At 43.6% G+C, this 18,341-nt stretch overlaps 1 protein-coding gene across 1 annotated transcript; it reads right to left on the bottom strand.

The window, feature by feature from the left end:
- Positions 1-744: 744 nt before the first annotated feature.
- PEG10 (paternally expressed 10) lies at positions 745-14,515 on the bottom strand. Its single transcript, XM_059171148.1, is given in 3 exon segments — positions 745-6,042; positions 6,045-7,249; positions 13,833-14,515. Coding segments are annotated over 3 exon segments (3,045 nt in total). The 5' UTR covers positions 14,501-14,515; the 3' UTR covers positions 745-4,870.
- Between the last annotated feature and the right edge of the window lie 3,826 nt (positions 14,516-18,341).

Raw genomic sequence — 18,341 nt, 5'->3', positions numbered from 1 at the left:
ATATGCAACCTATTACTGCTCTGATGTCATTATGTTTTGAGATATGCTGAGTGCCCCACAGATCCCACATTTTGTCACTTTTCTTCATATAACTTTCATGATCACTCTTTTAGTGTTAATTGGTATTTTGAAAATCCACACACTCATTTCCAGCACATCACCATCTTATGTCTTCCTTTCAGCCCTTACTAATGATTGGATAATCTTTCTATTAATAAATATCAAGTAGGCCATGAAGGATTGATATTAAAGGTTTTTTTTTTTTTATTACGTCAATAGAACCACTACTAATTATGTGGCTTTATTTCATACATTAAGGTTTTGCATCTCAAGGATTTTATATTGTATCACTAGAGAATTAATTGTGTTGCTTTGTTTTTATTTTATATGTAGTTTTGAAGCCAGGAATAATTCAGTTGATCCCTGGAATATTTTGGATAATGGATACTCAGTTGTTTGATGTGTTCTTTATACCACCCGCCACTTCCGAACCTACCCCAGACCCTCCCAGACCCTCCCTTTAGACTCTCAGACCCTCCCCACTGTCCCACCCCTATAGCTCCACCCTTCCCGTTCCCTGCCTTCCTCCACCCTCCCCATTATCCCACCCTCATTGCTGGCCCCCACTCCCTTCCTCCCCCAACCCTCCCTACCACCCCCCCCCTCACTGCTACAACCCCACCTTCCTCCCCCCACCCTGTTCCTTTGATGTTGGTGGAGGACGCTGAAATGATAAGGACACAGTTTGCACTTAACCACTAAATCTTTATTAATTGAATTTTTATTATGACATCAATACAATATTAGTAAATAGAGAGAAATACAGCAATAAAATGGGTAGGGAGGTGGTAGGGGTAGGGAGAAAAGGCAGGGAGAGGTAGGAGGACCACTGACCGGGTTCTTCTTCATCACTTTTCTGTAACTTCCATGAATATTTACCATCCTTCATTATCAATTTCATTCCAGCAAGTCAAAGAGCATCTATCTCCTCATCCTGTAACTCTCCAAAGGCTCTGCTCACAATCTGGAGCCCTGGGCTTAATACCCAGGGCAAAGTTAAATTATTTATTCAATCACCTTTGAACTTTTTCACACTAGAGTTTTATTCATGTCCAATTTGCCCTAAATAGTCTGATCTCCCTGCAGTTCCCTCTGAGTTTATTTGAAATCTTTAAGGGTAGCAATCATAGGGTAAAGGATCACAAGTAAGTACACATGTCCACTTATAGAGTTATCTAATACATATCATGCTTTTAAACTAACCCCACCCACTTAATTACTTAATAGTCCCTCCCACCCTAAAATACTTACGATTATATATACCCCCTATTACTTAAACAGATTACATAAAGAAATAAAAACAATGCAATTTCCACAGACCAATTCCATCAATCACATTCTACAATCTGAAACAACAAAGAACTTTCAGTCCCACTAGATGTTCACTCTTTCGATGAAAATGCAGTGTGGTTCCCACCCAGCTCTTCGTCTCGGCAGGTGGTTCTTCATTTCTGCTTAGGTCTTTCCAGCAGAGTGTTCTCTGTTGCCAACCTTGGAACTGTAGCTGACGTTCGACGTCTGTGGTGGATGACAGGCAGATCAATTCAGGAGCCCAAGAGGTACCTGCAAACTTAAACACAAATCCACACTGCACCATATAGATGTGCCCCTCTTTATTTTGTGCACCTGCAAGTTCCTTATGTCACCTCACATGATTGAATCAAACTAATTCTTCATTTTCCAGCATCGAGTACAAATACCTCATTGCTCAAACTAAATTGACCCTTCAGAGATGTATGTAAACTTCCTCCATTTCAAGATCTTAGCACAACGCCTTCACTAGTTCTCTCCAGGTTTGCCTAACAATGGGAGCTCATACCTTCTTCCTTGATTTAATTAACACTAATAATTTGGGTCAAAAGTCAATCAAAGTTGCCAATTTGTTTCAAAAAGGTTGAATACTGGCTTTAATAATTCTGATGTTTTGATATATGTCCTTTATGCTTTATTTTGCTCCCTTTCTAACTCCCTTAGAGATTTAATTTCTTTGCTCCTTCCTTTCTTATGAATGAAGGCATTTTGTGGAAAAAATGCCAAAAGAAATCTAAAGTATCCAATTAACATAATCAACAAGAACAAAATAAATTCAGTGAAAGGAAACTTATTAAATTCTGATACTATAGAATAAATTTGAAATTACTTATCCTTAACACCTACATTTATAGATAGTATATATAGCAATAAAGCATAGAGCACACTGCCAACAGTTTTTCACAAGCTTTACTAAACAGCCAAATGTGTGTCAGGGTCTTCATCCATGCGCCGCTGACCCACACCACCATGCTTTCCCTGACCGCTGCTGTCGTTGGTGGACATCTCCAGACTCTGCTTGCAGTGATGGCAAATGTCCGTGTGCTCATGCCGGGGCCGCAGACAAAGACCCATTTCTAGGCCCTCTGCAGCTTGAAGATCAAGTGACAACTGTAAATTTGACACAAAACAACTTGAATTCAAATGTATGGATGATGGGTTGATTTGAGGTAAACTGAAGTGACACTTCAAAATAGTCCAGAAGCACAAACGCACCATTTTAAAGGTAATTACTCTAAAACACGTGAGTGACTGACAAGCTTTCGGATTCCATTGAAGGAAAAAAAAAAAAAAGTGGGGGCGGGGCGCGGGGAGCGGGGAAGTCATTTAGAATTAAATAGCCAATTAGGTATCTTTTTTTGAATTTGTAGATCTTTTTGTGTGATTTTTTTTAAAGGCCCAATTGATAAAATTGATGTCACATATGACATTAACCTAGCAGATTGAAGAAGAATGGGATGAACTATTACACCAATACTCCAGCTCTGAGGAGCCTCTCATTCACAGTGTTGTAAGAGAAGTTCACAGTAAAGAAAAACTTTATACTATGTTATGTATCAATTTTAATTAGTTTAACAATAAGAATGGGATTGTACTTTGTAATTCAATGGAAATAATTTCTGAAAGCAGTCACCACTTTAAAACACTGTTAAAAGACACTAGTAACCTACAGCTTAAACTTTTAAGTATTTTAAACATGCAAGAATAAGGGTGGGGGATAATGAATGGGTGAAAGGTGATGTGGATGAAAAATGAAACTTCACCATTGGACTCCTCTTCATGATACGCAATTTGAAATCTATACCATGTTGTCTACTGCTCAAACTGTGTTTTGGCAATCGGAGGTTGTGTACTGAAACACAAGCCCCTTGAAGCCTGCCTCTTTCTTCTCCGTGCGTGGCAGCAAAATGGAGTCTCAGCAACCAGGCAGGAACGATGACGCAAACCCTGCAGCAGGGATAATGGCAGCAGTAAAGAATTAAACAGAAAGAGAGAGGTTAGACAGTTCAAGGTAGTAGCAAAAGACCAGGCTAAAGAAGTCAGGCAGTCCCAGGTTAGCACAAAGCATCCAGGAGACTAGAGGTTGTCTCTGGACTGAAGACAATGCTTGTATTGTCTGTTGCTTTGAGTCATTTGAGATGCTTTGAGGCCTTTCATTCATTGGCAGCTTCTTTTCATCTCCATCCTCTAGAGGGGACCCCTTTGCACTGTGTGAACTCTGATCCTTTTAAAGTGAGGTTACCCATCAGGTTACCCTCTGGATTTAAAGTTCACTGAAGAAGTCCGTATCTTCAAGACAGTGTCCAGTGCCCCAAGTCCTCTTCTTCAAAGATAACCCTCGCAGGCATAGGAGTGTGGGTCTGGGTGCTAAATTCATGTCCCCTCTCTAAGCATCCTAATGCTACAGTCTAGTGAGGGGACTGATGATGAAATGCCCAGATGTATATGGAGGCAGACGCATGGAGAGATGCTTCCAACACTTCAGGTGATCCTCTTCCAGCCAATTAACAACACTCCTGAACTTTCTTCCGAAGAACCAGGACAAGTTGGTAACATTAACTCAGAGTCTCTTAAGAGTTGGGTACGGGACTGCAAGGTAGTCACACCTCATAAACATCTAACATACCTGAAGCCACCAACAGTCTCTGGTTACCAGGTTTAACTTTTTTTGTGGAAGCCATTACTGGCATGATGATGGTAAGGTGTTGTGAGAAAGCCAGAGTTCTTGGGTACATGAGATTTGCACCAGGGTGTGAAGGCACACTCTAAACATGCAAGAGTCCCTTCTGAGAGAGCACTTCCTTCTGAGGCCTGAGGTGTTTCTGTTGCAGGGGTTTTGCCTGCTTCTGGGAGAACCGGTCGAGTTGCTGCTCCTTGAGAATTAACGGAACCATGAATGCAGAGTTTGAAGATGGTGAAGTTTCTAAGGGTGCAGCAAAAAGATCACGGAAGCCGTTTTACACTGCACCAACAATTCTGGCTTCCTTAATAAGGCGTCGGTCCTCCAGTGATGTAAAGAGAGTACCGAGACTGCAAGAAAAGTCATGTCCTCCTCCTCCTCATCTCCCCCTCCATAAAGAAATCAGCATCTCCTGTGTTTGCATCAGCTTCTCTGTAAATGTTAAACGTGGAATCTGGCAGCCTGTTAATTTAGATGGTGACAGAGGTTTCAGCAGGTAAAACCCAGGCTTCCAGGATTCGCTGGGAAGTAAACTTGTCAGGACTTTTAGTTAAATTGGCAGTTAAGGTGGAAAACTGAGAGAGAAAATGTGTTGGTAAATATTCTGTTGCTCTCAGAAAATGGTGGAGGTCTTTTGGTGCTTTTTTAGGATGTGTGCCAGTCCAGGGTGGCCCTGACCTTTCCGAAGCCATTTCAGAGAGGGCTTGTGCCTCGGGTTGGCCTGAAGATGCAGTAGCCGAGTTTAGCACACAGTCACTGATTGAGAAGCTGAGCAGGAGTAAATCTGAGGGTAGAGATCCTGAAGGACATGACAAGTGTCTACATGGTGCTGTAAGACGGCGGCGGCGGCGGCGGCGGAGGTGGCGGCGGCGGCTGCGGCGGCGGATACTGGGGTACCGGAGGCTGGCGGTACCAATGTGGGTTCCAGGTGATCATCACGGGGACATAGAGCGATCGTCCATGTCCATCTCGCCCCACTGGGTACCAGGCAAATCCTACTGGGTAGGTCGGGTACGTGGTGTATGTGGGGTAGGTCTGGTATCCAGGTAGCTGAGGTACGTATTCAGTGTACGTTGCCAGGTGAGCCTGGTCATCCAAGTTTGGAATAGAGAGTCGAGGATACTGATTCTGAATGGTGAAGCTGTTGGGAGCTCGGCAGTCGTAGGAGACTTGCAGTTTCCATCCCCTCTTCACCTGGAGAACCTGGGCTCCATTCGGGGCGATTGTCGGAGTAATCAGCCCGTCTTTCACGTTTCTGGCCACAAAATCTCGCAGGGCTGCCATTTCGGGTTCGGACAGTGAGTACACGTGTCCGCTGGGAATACTGTGCGCTCCAGGTATCATTTCGATGGTGGGGTCAACCAGGCGGTGATCCGGGTAGACGTTTTCGTCCACTGGAGTGTACACATTCTGGACATAGTAATACCTCACTGGCTGGTAAACTCTGTATCCATCCACCGGGTAGTAAAACGACGGCTGTGCCGGTGGTGGGAGCGACGGAGGTATTGGGGAATACATCCGGCAGTGGTATCGGCAATATTCAGAATCAAAGACGATCGATCGGGTGCTCCATGTGATGTTGGGATCGTGTGTGCTCAGCCAGCGCACCCCAAGGACGACGGGGAAGAACGGAGACTGAGTCACATCGAATGACAGCACCTCGCGGTGATCTCCCAGGTCGACTATCAGGTCATGCGTTTCGTGGACAACTGGGCCCGATGCTATGGGGCGTCCATCAATCGCTTCCACCAGTATTGGCCAGTCCTTGACCCTCAGAGGAATTCCGTTCTGGGCAACATATTCGTGATCGATGAAGTTGCCAGAAGCACCAGAATCGATCATGGCTCGGACGAACAGGGTGTGTCTGCCCGGGAGATGAATCTGGAGCATCACTTGCAAGTGTGGAGATGAAGCATCATCTTGTGGGGACCTTATTAATTCTGGCCCGGTCGCTGAAGGTCCCTCTACAGCGGGGCCGGGGAGTTTCCCGCCGGCGAAGCCTTTGAGGCCTTGGCAGGACAGTTGTCGGCGTAGTGACCTCCATTTCCGCAGTAGAGGCAGAGGTTCAGCTTTCTGCGTCTTTCTTTTTCCTCCTGGGTCAGGCGCATGCGGGCGCCGCCCACAGGCTCGGTGGGATCTACCTGGTGGTGGCTCGTGATGTGCGGCAACACCAGCGCGCGCGGTGGGGAGCGCGGCTTGCGAGCAGCGGCCGCTCTGGCCAGCCTTCTCTCGATGTGGATGCACTGGCCGATCAGCGCCGACAGCGACTTGGCCACTTCGAGGTGGGACAGCTCTGCCTGAATGTGGTCGCTGAGGCCCTCGTGGTACTGGTCGATCAGGGCGGGCTCGTTCCAATCCAGGTCCTGTGCAATCATCTGGAAGGCGTTGGAGTAGTCGATGACCGACCCCATGCCCTGGCGCAGACGTCTGATCTTGCGTTTGGCGGCCTCTCGCCTCTGGGGGTCTTCGAAGACGTGCTTCATTTCGGTCATGAAGGCTGGGTAGTTGTGCATCAGGTAGTGGGATCTCTCCAGCTTCGCGGAGGCCCAGCGGGCGGCGCGACCGGTCATCATGCTGGTCACGAAGCAGACGCGGACGCGGTCGACTGAGAAATCTCTGGTGCTTTTCTCCATGAAGAGCTGGCACTGGGCCATGAAAGGAACCAGCATGTCTGGGTTGCCGTCGAACTTCTCAGGAAGGTCATCTGGGCACTCTTCCTCTAGGGGAGTGGGTGGGGCAGCCGCCGCCGCAGCACCGCGGAGCTCGAGGTCATCCTCCTCATCCTGAGGGGGGGGCTCCACTTGCTCACGGAGGGTGGTGTTCTCCTCAGTGAGCTTCTGCACCTGGTTCTGCAGGTTGTTGTTCTCCTCGGACTGCTTCATGACCTTCTCTCGGAGGTTGTTGATCTCTTCAGAGAGATCGTCCCGCCTTCGTTCGGCCAGGTTGGGGATGTACTGGCCCCTTTGGGCGCTGCGTGAGGAGGAAGAAGAGGAAGAGGAGGAGGAGCAAGAGGAAGAGGAGGAGGAGGGGCCGTTGGGGGGAGGAGGAGGAGGAGGAGGTGGGCAGTCGGGCCCCAGGGTGAGAGCTGGAGTGGGAGGAGACCTCCCAGATGTAGCTTCGCTCCTGTGGGGATGGAGGCCCGGATCCTGGCCTCCTCTTCCACCCTTTCTTCTTTTTGTTTTCAAAAGCTTTTTGTTTCTGTAAACAAAGATAAAAGTATAAATTTAACATACATATTCAAAGCAGCACATTTCAAAAAACACTTTAGCATTTTAAAGTAGCCATTAAAATACTTTAAATACATGAGTATTTAAAGTATGCCCTAAAATACTTTAAATACATGAGTATTTAAAGTATGCCCTAAAATACTTTAAATACATGAGTATTTAAAGTATCTCTTTGTTCTACTTGCTTACATTAATAATTAATAAACAAACACAAAGCTTGCAAAAGGGAGAAAGAAGTTAATCAATTAAGACAATAGATAACAAAAGCATCCTACTTTTTCATGTTCAAATGACCTTTTCCTCCTCAAAGGTCACCTGTTTATTATGTATTCAACAATACATAACTATATCAACAGCACGTTTACCTTCCCTAACTATAAAAGAATGCTGAGACATTCTAAGCAACAGTTTTGTACCGAGAGTATGGCAAGAAACTTTCAAGTCAAAGATAGAGACCTAATAAAAACACGCAGGTAAAGCCAGAAGGATAACTGTTACTAGACAAGTTACCTGAGAAATAGCTAATATTCCAGCCAAGAGGGAGCCAAAAAAAAGGGCGGGGAGATTAGAATCACAATGCCATATTCATCAATATAGACACTACCTCCAAGGAGGTTGCCAAGTCATTATCAACATTAACAACTGTCACAGAGCCCAAAGGATTGTCTAAATCCAACCATAATCTAACCATAATCTGATTTCCCAAAGAGAATGCCCTATGGGACAGAAGTGGCACTGAGCAGTTTCCCTCCTTATTATGCAGTCAATCCACAATTATCAATTGATGCCCCCCCAGGAAGAGCTGGGCTATAAAATGGGACGTTCCAAGAGGCCCAATAACAGTACACCTCAAACTTATAATACAGATTTAATTAAATAATGTAAGTAAAGTACTGAATATTCAACAACTGTTAGCTAATATTAATAAAGTTATTAATAACGAAGGTAACTTTCTGTGTAAAGAGGCTAAAAGACATTAATTTATTTTGGATACACTGTTGGCCAAATCCAGGGCCTCATTTGATTTGCAGGTCATCAATTTGCAACTTCTGGTTTTTAAACAAGTTTTTGTTAGCACAGTCCCACCCAAAAGTTTAGAATTTAGAGCAGGACAGGGCTGTACCCCTTGCTAGGTGGTGAGTAGCTATATGGGGGGAGTTGGGGGGAGTTTGGGGGGTTGGGGATTAAAGGTCTTAATTATGGGTATGGAGACAATAAATCACACATACAATAAATCATACAACAGTGCCTATGTACTTCTTAAAAAGAGGGTTAAATGCATTTATAATAATTTATTTATAGTAATTTATTTATAGTAATTAACTTTTTAATAATTTTTAAATGAGCATTAAATTCTCATATTTGGAAAACTTTAAGAAAGTGCTCCAAAGTTTCCAAAGTTTAAAAACATAACTTAGAAAGCAGGCAGACTGCTTGTTCACCAAATGTTAACTTGGCAGTCCTGGCCGCCTATTCCTCTCTGACCCATCAAGGCAAAAATGGGACACTAAATTAATTATATTAATTAAAAATCACAAAGATAAACGTGTTATTCAAAGAAGTTAGGTGAAAAATACCTAATATTTCAATCAGTAGGGTATAAGGGGAAAAAAAAGGTAATGGTAATCAAACATGATACCTGTACACTTCACCCTTGTCTCCAGCTATAGGGAAATACCCCTTTCTCCTCCTTCTTTGAAACCCCTCATAATCTTTTAGGCCCTTCCCCTGCACCCCCACTCCCCTGCACCCCCAGCCACTTTATGCTCTGCTTTGTCCTTGGAGTGGCTATACAGCAAGCAGAGTCTTTAAAGGACAGAATTACTGTGCCATTTTAATAGTTTTAATTGGCATTCGAGATAAAATATTCTAAATAGTCTAAAAGTTTAGAAAATAAATCATAACCTGTGACACTGTTTCATTTCTAACTCCTTAAAGATAATTGTATTAGTGACACTCAAAAGATCACAAAATAGTATAATTTTTATTTATCAAAGTTTTATTTTTATTTAATAAATATGTAATAAAATAAAATTAATTAATAAAAATTTTTATTTAAGAAACATCCCATTTATTAAAAGTTTTAATGTCCCATTAAAAACAACTAGTAAGTATAAGTCAGGTGACTCAGGTGCCACTTTTGTCATCTAGACATTAATAGTTTGAAAACTTAGAGAGAAGACTTCTGGAAAGGCATTCAGAGCATGGCCTGGGGCTGCCTGACCCAGGTCATGAAAGTTAACAACCTACATGTCAATCACAGTCACTGGGGTGTGCTTTATTGAGGCCCAAGTCTGAAGGTTTTAACATCTGCAAAACACAATAATAGGACAGGTATAACAACATGTTCAGAAATCAGCAAACAATCATTGTATTGTTTAGGGAATCAGAAGATCAATAAATGTTTAAAATTCAAATGCTTTTGGTAGACAGGAAGATAACATAAAAGTGAGAAGAAACTGGAGTTAAGACAGTAAGAAGGGGGCTGTGACTATGTAATGTGGGGAAGCATGTCCCCTCCCCAAAACACTGAAATCTTTAACAAATATTTAATTCAGTGCTGGTCAAATTAAGGATCTTATCTGACCTGCAAGTTCACCAGTTTGAGACCCCTGACCCTTATCGAGATCAGGCATCAGGTACCCACCCATGGGATTTTAATTTTGGGATGGGACTCCAAGTCCTAAAGGAGATAACTGCCCAGAGAAGAATAGTTTAATCTTTAAAAATGGTAGGATAGTGGGCAGGCAGATTAACATTCACTGTAAATAAAGTTTTAAAATATTTAAATAGTAACTAAAGCACAAGTTAACTTGGAAACAGGAGCAGTGTGACTTTATTTGAATTACAGAACTCTGGCTCCTTCAATCCCCCCTTACTAGGGGCTGGACTGCAGAGGTGAGGTCAAGAGGCCCCATTCCTAAAACCTGAAAGGACGCACAGCACAGAGCCAAGCCCATGGGACAGATGTCACCTTTAGACATGGAAAAAAAAATTCAGTGTTAATCTATATAGGAATTAAATACATTGATTAATCTTTGACTCTTCATGATTACTTCTAAAAACTTCTATTCCCCAAACACACCAAAGAGTAACAGTAGCCAAAAACCACTGCACATTAAATATCTCATTAGAAAATGACACTTCATTAATCAACTCTTAATTGCCTTACATATTCAAACCCAATTTCTTTTTTAGAACCTTGCGTGTTATTTGTGAAATGCAAATTATATTAATATGCACATTTTTACCATTGTTTTGAACTTTAAAAGAATGCAAAAGAAGATACCAAATTTCCAAAGGGAGTGGGGGTTAGGGTAGCAAGGTGGGCCTGGGGAGTAATTGAAAGCTGTAATTACTCTAAATATAAATATGTAAAATATATAAATTATATACTTGTTGGGGGGAGATGATAGATATTTGGGAGTTAAAGTCTTGGCTCATGGCTTATAATGTAGGAAACCAGGTTTTAAAATTTCTTCCTTTAGTTAGAAACATAAATGTAGTATATCTAACTGGAGGTAAGGCATCAATTTGTTTTATATGCATGTTTTATAATGCCAGCTAAAACCCTCCAATCTATATTTTGTAATGTTGATGTTACATTATACAAATTTCAAATATGACAATTATGTACCACCATTAAGTATTCCACCATTAAGTATTCACCCCAAATTTAAATAATTAGCTATTGCTTTTCATTTTTAAAAATCTAATTATTTTGAATATCTTAAATATAGTTTTGTCTTATAATTACAGCTTACATTACTGGAGTTTAAAAATGCACTTTTTTTTTTTCATCCTGTTAAGTGTGAGAGATAACGCAAGCAAGCAATGCCTGGGACATTCCAGGACAGCAAACACCATAGAAAACAAACCAGAAAACCCCTGCAGACTCCAAAGAAGGCAATGAATAAGCCAATTCACTCTGGTCATTTAATACATATTTAATGAATGCCTACCATGTGCCAGGCACAATTAATAAATATGTAGGCAAGTTAGCCAGGGCTAATCCCCTAGAGTTCCAAAGCAAAAAAAAACCAAAAAACCCAGCTTCACAGGCACACAGATGAACACCTCATCCTTGCCTCAAGACCAAGCCAATAGTACCAATAAACCACTCCTATGACGCACAGTTCAAAAGTTGTTCCTTATTTTCTGTCCACCAAAGAATCTGATTTCAGTAAGCCACCACAAATGTCCATTAGTGTCTCTAAAAACCCTTAAATGTGAAAGTATTTAAAACAATTTAATTTCATTTGTAGTAAAAACATTTAGCTGGATTGCCCTTAGGGGCACCAGTCATGTCTGCTCAGTAGCACTTTTCATAACCCACTATCAGGAGTTTAAATTGTGGAATTATATTACTTAATATACAAAGCACTTGTAAAAAATGCTTATAAATCCCAGGTATAATTAGCATTGTTGCTAATTGTTTTTATTTTATTGTTGTTTTTTATTATTCTTATACTTATTAGACACTAATGGATAAAAAGCAAAATCCGCGCTGCCAAGAAACCGCAGGAGGGAGGGGCTGTGCAGCCAGGCTCAGGCAGTGAAAGCAGTGAAAGCGCGCAGGCGCAGAGGATGTGGGCCTGTAGGGAGGGGCTGGGGGTTCACACTGCGCACGCGCAAGAAGGCTCTGGGAGGCGGGGCCATAGGCCACCTCAGAAGAGGCGGGCTCAGGGAGGGGCCAAGCTTTGGAGAGGCGGTGTCTGGGCAAGCCATCTCAGAGGAGGTGGGCATAGGGAGGGGCGCTTTCTGGGGTATCGCCTCAGAGGAGGCGGGTTCAGGAGGAGGTGGGGGTTCTGAGGGGACCCACCTCAGAGGAGGAGGGCTCAGGGAGAGGCGGAGTCTGGAAGAGCAGCCTCAGAGGAGGCAGGCTCAGGGAGAGGCGGGGTCTGAGGGAGGGGCCTCAGAGGAGGCGGGCCCAGGGAGAGGTGGGGCTTGGGAGAACGGCCTCAGAGGAGGCGGGCTCAGAGAGAGACGGGGTTTAGGCGAGCCGCCTCAGAGGAGGCGGGCTCAACGAGAGGCGGGGTTTGGGGGGGAGCAGCCTCAAAGGGGGCGGGATTGGGGAGAGGCGGGGCCTGAGGGGGCGGCCTCAGAGGAGGCGGGCTCAGGGAGTTGGTGAGGTCTGTGCGAGCCACCACAGAGGAGGGGGCTCAGGGAGAGGCGGGGCTGGGGAGAAAGTGTCTAGAAGGCGCGCTCTAGGAAGGCGCGCTGCAGAGGAGGCGCGCTCTGAGTAGGCGCTGGGAGGCGCTAAGCACACTCCTAGCGGATACTGCAGAGAAGGCGCGCTAGAATGGGCGGGGCAGGTCTGAGACTGGCTGTTTGCCTCTCCTAGGAACCCCCTCCCCAAACCCCTCCCACCGGCCTCCCCAGCCAGATTCATTTCATGCAACAGCGCAATCACCCCCAGATCCAACTCCCCCCCCAAACTAAGCAAACCAACAGTTTCCACAAACTGTTGCTGGACGCCAATTCGCGCCACCTTTACAACTACACCGCCACTTCGATCCAGCGCAACTAGGCAAGGCAGCCCGCTCTGCCACCACCAAAAGATTCCCTTTTGCACTCAAGTCAACGCCCCTCCACTCCACAGCTATAGCTGGAATGGTGTGGGCAGAATGTTAAACACTAATTTTTGCCCGGGGCTCCATTTTGTCTAACAGCACCATCATGCAGACAACTGTCCTGCAGAAAAACACAGTGGGAGCCATTCCAAAAGGTGTGTTGGACACAAAGGGTGGGGTCCCCCACTAAGACGACAGAGTAATCTTACTCTACAGCTCTTGCCCCTTTACAGCTGGTTTCTTTGTAGCGCAAAACAGTGCAGCTTGTGTACCCCTGCAGCTGTTATTACTTTGTAGCGCGTTTTAGGTGTAAATTCTCTGCAGCTCATGTACCTCTGCAGTTCCTGTGCCTTGGAGCACAATGAAGCGCTGTTGTAGTGCTAGTGGTATCATTCTTGTAGCGCTCATCTGCTGCAGCTCAGGTTTTGTAGTGCATTTAAAGCGCAAATCAGTCATCAGTCTGCAGCTCATATACTGCTGCAGTTCATAATGGTTTGTAGCGCATTGAAGCGCCCATCAGTTTGTAGCGCAACTGAAGCGCCCGTGCATCTATAGCACATTTGAAGCGCTTATCCGTTTGTAGGGCATTAAAGCGCCCAATTTGTAGCGCTGTTGAAGCGCCCATCCATCTATAGCACATTTGAAGCGCTTATCCGTTTATAGCGCATTGAAGCGCCAATTAGTTTGTAGCGCCTATCACTATGTAGCGCTTTTGAAGAGCAAATTGCAGATTGGTCTGTAGCTCATGTCCGTCTGCAGCTCATGTCTGTCTGCAGCTCATGTCTGTCTACAGCCCTTATCTGGACTTGAGTCCTGGAAATCAGAGCCCTGAAGGCTTGGTTTCTCCACTCTGTTCTGGGGTACTGCCAGTGAAGGCGTGACAAGATTTGCGTGGAGACATTCAGGGACACTACTCCATCTCCCGCAGCTCCCGAAAAGGACAGGGAAGGAATGTGATCTTAATAAAAGAAACATCCTCACCGCATACTCACCACGCGAGGACTCCTCTGCGAAGACAGGAGGACGGGGTCCCACACCTGCGCCAGGCGTGGGTTCCGCTGGGTGCTCTGCAGCCCGGAGTGGCTCCGGACGCGAGCCCGCTCAGCGGACCTTTCTCGAGGCTTGGTGGACCCTCTTCGCTGTTCTCCCCAGGTCGCAGTCAGGTTTCTTCGACACACACCAACCGAAGTTGAAGCGCGTGTACCAGGAGCGCCGACTGGGAGCCTTATATAGGCTGAACAGAGGAGGGGGGCGCCAAATCCCAGCGTGCTCCGCGGGCTAGGGGGGCGGAGGGGAGCGGGGGCGGAGGGGGGATGGGGGATGGGGGTGGGGGCGATGGCCACGCTACACTGGCCCGCCGCTAGAGGGAGTACGGGATTAAGGAGGGGGTGCAGGATGCTGATGCTGAACTGGCCAAGCTGGGAGGAAAGAAGAAAGGGAGGGGAGGGGAGAATCGAGGACGGCCGGCCTAGCCAGGCCAAGAATGCAATTGCCCCGGTGGTGGGAGCTGGGAGACCCTTGTGCTTGGACGGGACAGGGTCGGGGGACACGCAGGATGAGCCCCGCGACCACTGGCACCTTCTTGCTGACAGGTTAGTGGCCCGCGCGCGACGGGAGGTCCTGGGGCCAACAGGCCGCCGCCTCCCCATCCCCCGCCCGGGTTTTGGGTATCTGGGCGCATTCTCTGGGTGTCAGCCCCCCTTGCTGCCCTTGTCCCCAGTACACCCCTCTTCCAGGACACCCCATACCCCAATTCTCGGACCCTGTGAGTCCCTTTCCAGGCTTGACCCCTGGCCTTTTCTTTTTCTCTGCGCCCCCGCGGGCCCCTCCCTGCCCAGAGCGCGCAGAAATTCCATCTCCAATTTCCATTCCTACCCGAACCCCCCAATTCCCAGCCCTGGTGATGGACCTCTCCCCATCCCTGCAGCAAAGACTTGGGGGTTGTCGCCCATTTTTCTGGGGGTCGTTACCACATGAAGGGGGCACTGCGGCCCGGAGACAAGCCATAGGAAATGGGTGTCAAGCCGCGTCCCTTTCCACGCAAACACATCCTTTTCTTTCCTTTCCTTGAATCCGATCGGGAGAGAAAACAAAAGTGTGCGTTTGAAACACTTAATTCCCCCTCTTCCTAAGAGCATTTCTCGGCGGCGGAGATCTCGTTTTTCTTAGGGTTTATGGAGCGGGGAAGCAGAATCGTGAAATGCTGGGAGCTAAACAGGGCGTTCAGGTCAGGGTTAACCCCGGCTTGGGGCCAGAGTCGCTGCAAACAACACCGTTTGCCCCACCAACTGCACTATTTTGAAAAGCTAAAACAATTAAAAACAGCTGTGGGTGCCTCCAGTGTGCTTGGAGGCTCCGGAGCTCCCAGCTATGGCCTTTTGGTGGTGATTACAAGGTTTACACAGAGACCTAGTTCTCCCTGCAACGTTACATTTTTCTAAATCTTGTAGAGAGAATGAATGCGTTTAGTCACGGTAACCGCATGCTTAATCCTTTCAAGCGTATTGCCGAATTCGGCCACAAATGTTTGTGTGTATTTATGCATATAAACATACATATTTTACCTTAGATAAAATTGCAGTGAGTTACAAGCCTTTAAAATACTGATGAAGAAAGATGCCTTAAAAAAAAATAAAAGCCATAACGAGGATTTTCACTTAAGTGCCTTAAAGTGTTAGGTTCTGAGAAAAAGGACAATTTGTTGATGATCTTAGAAAAAGAAGTTTAGTGAAAAGGGAAAACCAATTGTTTACAGCTGAGTGAGGTTCCTGAAATACGGATGAGACACATTTGTATTCCAAGGCTAAAACTGAGCATATTTTAGTAACATTGCTACAGATTGTTTATATATATGGGAGAATTAAGAATTTGGCCCATTGTAGATGATGCTGGTAGGGTGTCAGGAATTGCACGTGAAGCTGGCTTTTCTAGGAATAAACAAAACTGGAGCACATTTACTGAGATTTTACTTTTTATCAGAAATGAGATGTTGACCATCGGATATATGAAAGAATGAATGAAGTGAAGATTTCCAACAATGAAAGATATTTTTCTAGGAAGTTGGGGTGAGCACAATTATACTTTCTAGAAGTGCCTTTTGCTCTTAAGATGTTCATCCTTTCCTGCAAGTTAAAATAATTTGGGGATTCTTATGTTTGCCAGAGTGCCTTTCTCCTGACCACCAAACTGTCAACCCCTTAGACTTTTTTTTTCCAGTCCAGAAAAGTTATTTTACCTAATTGTTAACTGATAAGATATACTTTTTCTAAAAAGTGAGAGTAAAAACCAGTATAGATGGTAGGGAAAAGGAAGGTTTAAAAATCTATCCCAAGACACTTAAAGTTTAAACCACTTTGAACCAATTTAAATTTTTTATTTCAAACTGTTAACCAGAATTTTTTTTATATAAAAACAGCTTTAGTATTATTTTTATCATACTGAATTCCTACTCACTATGCAAAATTCAGGAGAAAAGAACTTCAGAAAACTGGGGAAAAAGCAAGAAAATCAAGATCACCTGTAACCCCCTCATCCTGAGTTAACCTTTGTAAACATTATAGTTTACTTTTTCAGACTTTCTTTATGAATGCTTACGTATCAAAATAATATATATTCTTCATAGAGCTGCATGTGTATGATTTTTAAAAATTAAAAATGAGATTAAATTAATTTTTCAAATTAATTTTTTTCCAAAGAGAGCTGTCAAATAACATTATATTTGCCCAGGTTTTTTTAAAAAAAGGAAATAATATTAATTACTTTTTCTAATTAAAATTTTAAATGAACAACATTGGTACATAAATATTTAAAACTAGAGAACTGAGAATTTCCCCTGACTTCACTATTCTAACATACACAATTATCATTTTGGTGTATTTCCTTGTGTTTTTATTTCTCAACATATAAAATAATTTTTACTTTGTTTAAAAACAGAATTTTCTAAGAAAAAAACAATATCGATAGGTAAGTAATTATGATGAAACTTAAAATCTGAAACAACAAGACAATATTAAAAACAAACAAAAAATCGACTATGATAGGCAAATACTTTAGATAATATTTGTGTTAGCTAACAAAACAACATTAACTATCCCCCCATTAATAGACAAGAATTTTAAACACTTTTTTTGACATTTAGTATCCTAAGTGAATTTTGGATTTTTTCAGATATTTCCAAGTGTTGACTGTTTCTTATCCATTTTGCACAAGATTGCATGTAAAGCAAAGAAGGGTGTTAATAAGCATATTTATTTTATCAGATAACTGGGCATTGTATTTGGACAGTTGAAAACATTTTTATGAGCATTTGCTGTGGATCTATGAAGCTGTTGATTTACCACCTGTATTTAACTTCTTATGTAGTGGGAAAAGTGTATTTCAAAAGAAAGTAGAATTTTCCCTTGTTAAGTAGTAACTAGACTTTCTACTTGGACTTTTACCTATTTTATGACAATTTGCCATGTTAAATGTGATACTCTTGACTTACCTCAGGTATTCAGCCTAATTTCTAGGGTGGTAGGAAAATTGTATTTCAAAACAAAGTGGAATTTTCACTTGTCAAATAATAACTAGACTTTCTAGTTGGACATTTAATCTCTTTTAAATGAAAATTTGCTATGGACCTATGAACCTGCTGATTTTCTACATGCATTTGACTTAACTTTTAGCATGGTAGGGAAATTTATTTCTAAGCAAAGTAACATTTTCAGTTGTCAGTATTAGCTAGACTTAGTATTTGGTTATTTTATCACTATTATAAGAGTTGCCATCAATCTAAAAGCTGTTGGTTTACCTGGTGTATTTAGCTTAGCTTCTAGGACAATGGACAAAATGTATTTCTAAGCAAATTGGAATTTTCACTAGTCTTTCTCTCAAACATTAAAAAGAGCGATAGGACCAGAGAGAACTAGCGAGAGACCTCAAAGAGATAAAGATAACTGTAGTTCAGATTCTAACACGGGTTTCCTACTGATGAAAACCATGCTCTAAACAAAATGCTGAATCAGTGAAGAAACCCCACATGTTAAAAAACTCTCCATCAAATTTCAGATTGTTTGAGGGTTCCAGTAAGGGCAGGATTTATAGATCCTATTTTCTCCTAAATAACCCGCCACTTTGTTTCTTTTTCTCTTTTACTAACTGTAGCACACACTCACTCTTTCTGACTCCTTTTCTTGAACCTTACCCTTGCCTCAGCTCTAAACATCAGAGTGCAAATCCTATTGCTGATCTTATTTCTTGCTCTTATTGCAAAATAAGGATTCCAGGTGAATAGATGATATGAGTTTATGTGTCCGCTAGAAATTCTCGAGATGGAGCTGTGGTTTAGTCCAAAGCTTCATAGAATTGTTAACATGATGGCTTTTTTCCCCTTTTCATCCTATTGAACTTCCCCAGCAGAGATAGAGAGACAGACATAACAGACATATAGACAGTCATGAACAGACTCTCTCTCTTTCACACACACACACACACACACACACACTCAAG

This window comes from Mustela lutreola, chromosome 4 (assembly GCF_030435805.1).
Source record: "Mustela lutreola isolate mMusLut2 chromosome 4, mMusLut2.pri, whole genome shotgun sequence".
Taxonomy (NCBI): Eukaryota; Metazoa; Chordata; class Mammalia; order Carnivora; family Mustelidae; genus Mustela; species Mustela lutreola.
This window is presented reverse-complemented; position numbering and strand designations above follow the sequence as displayed.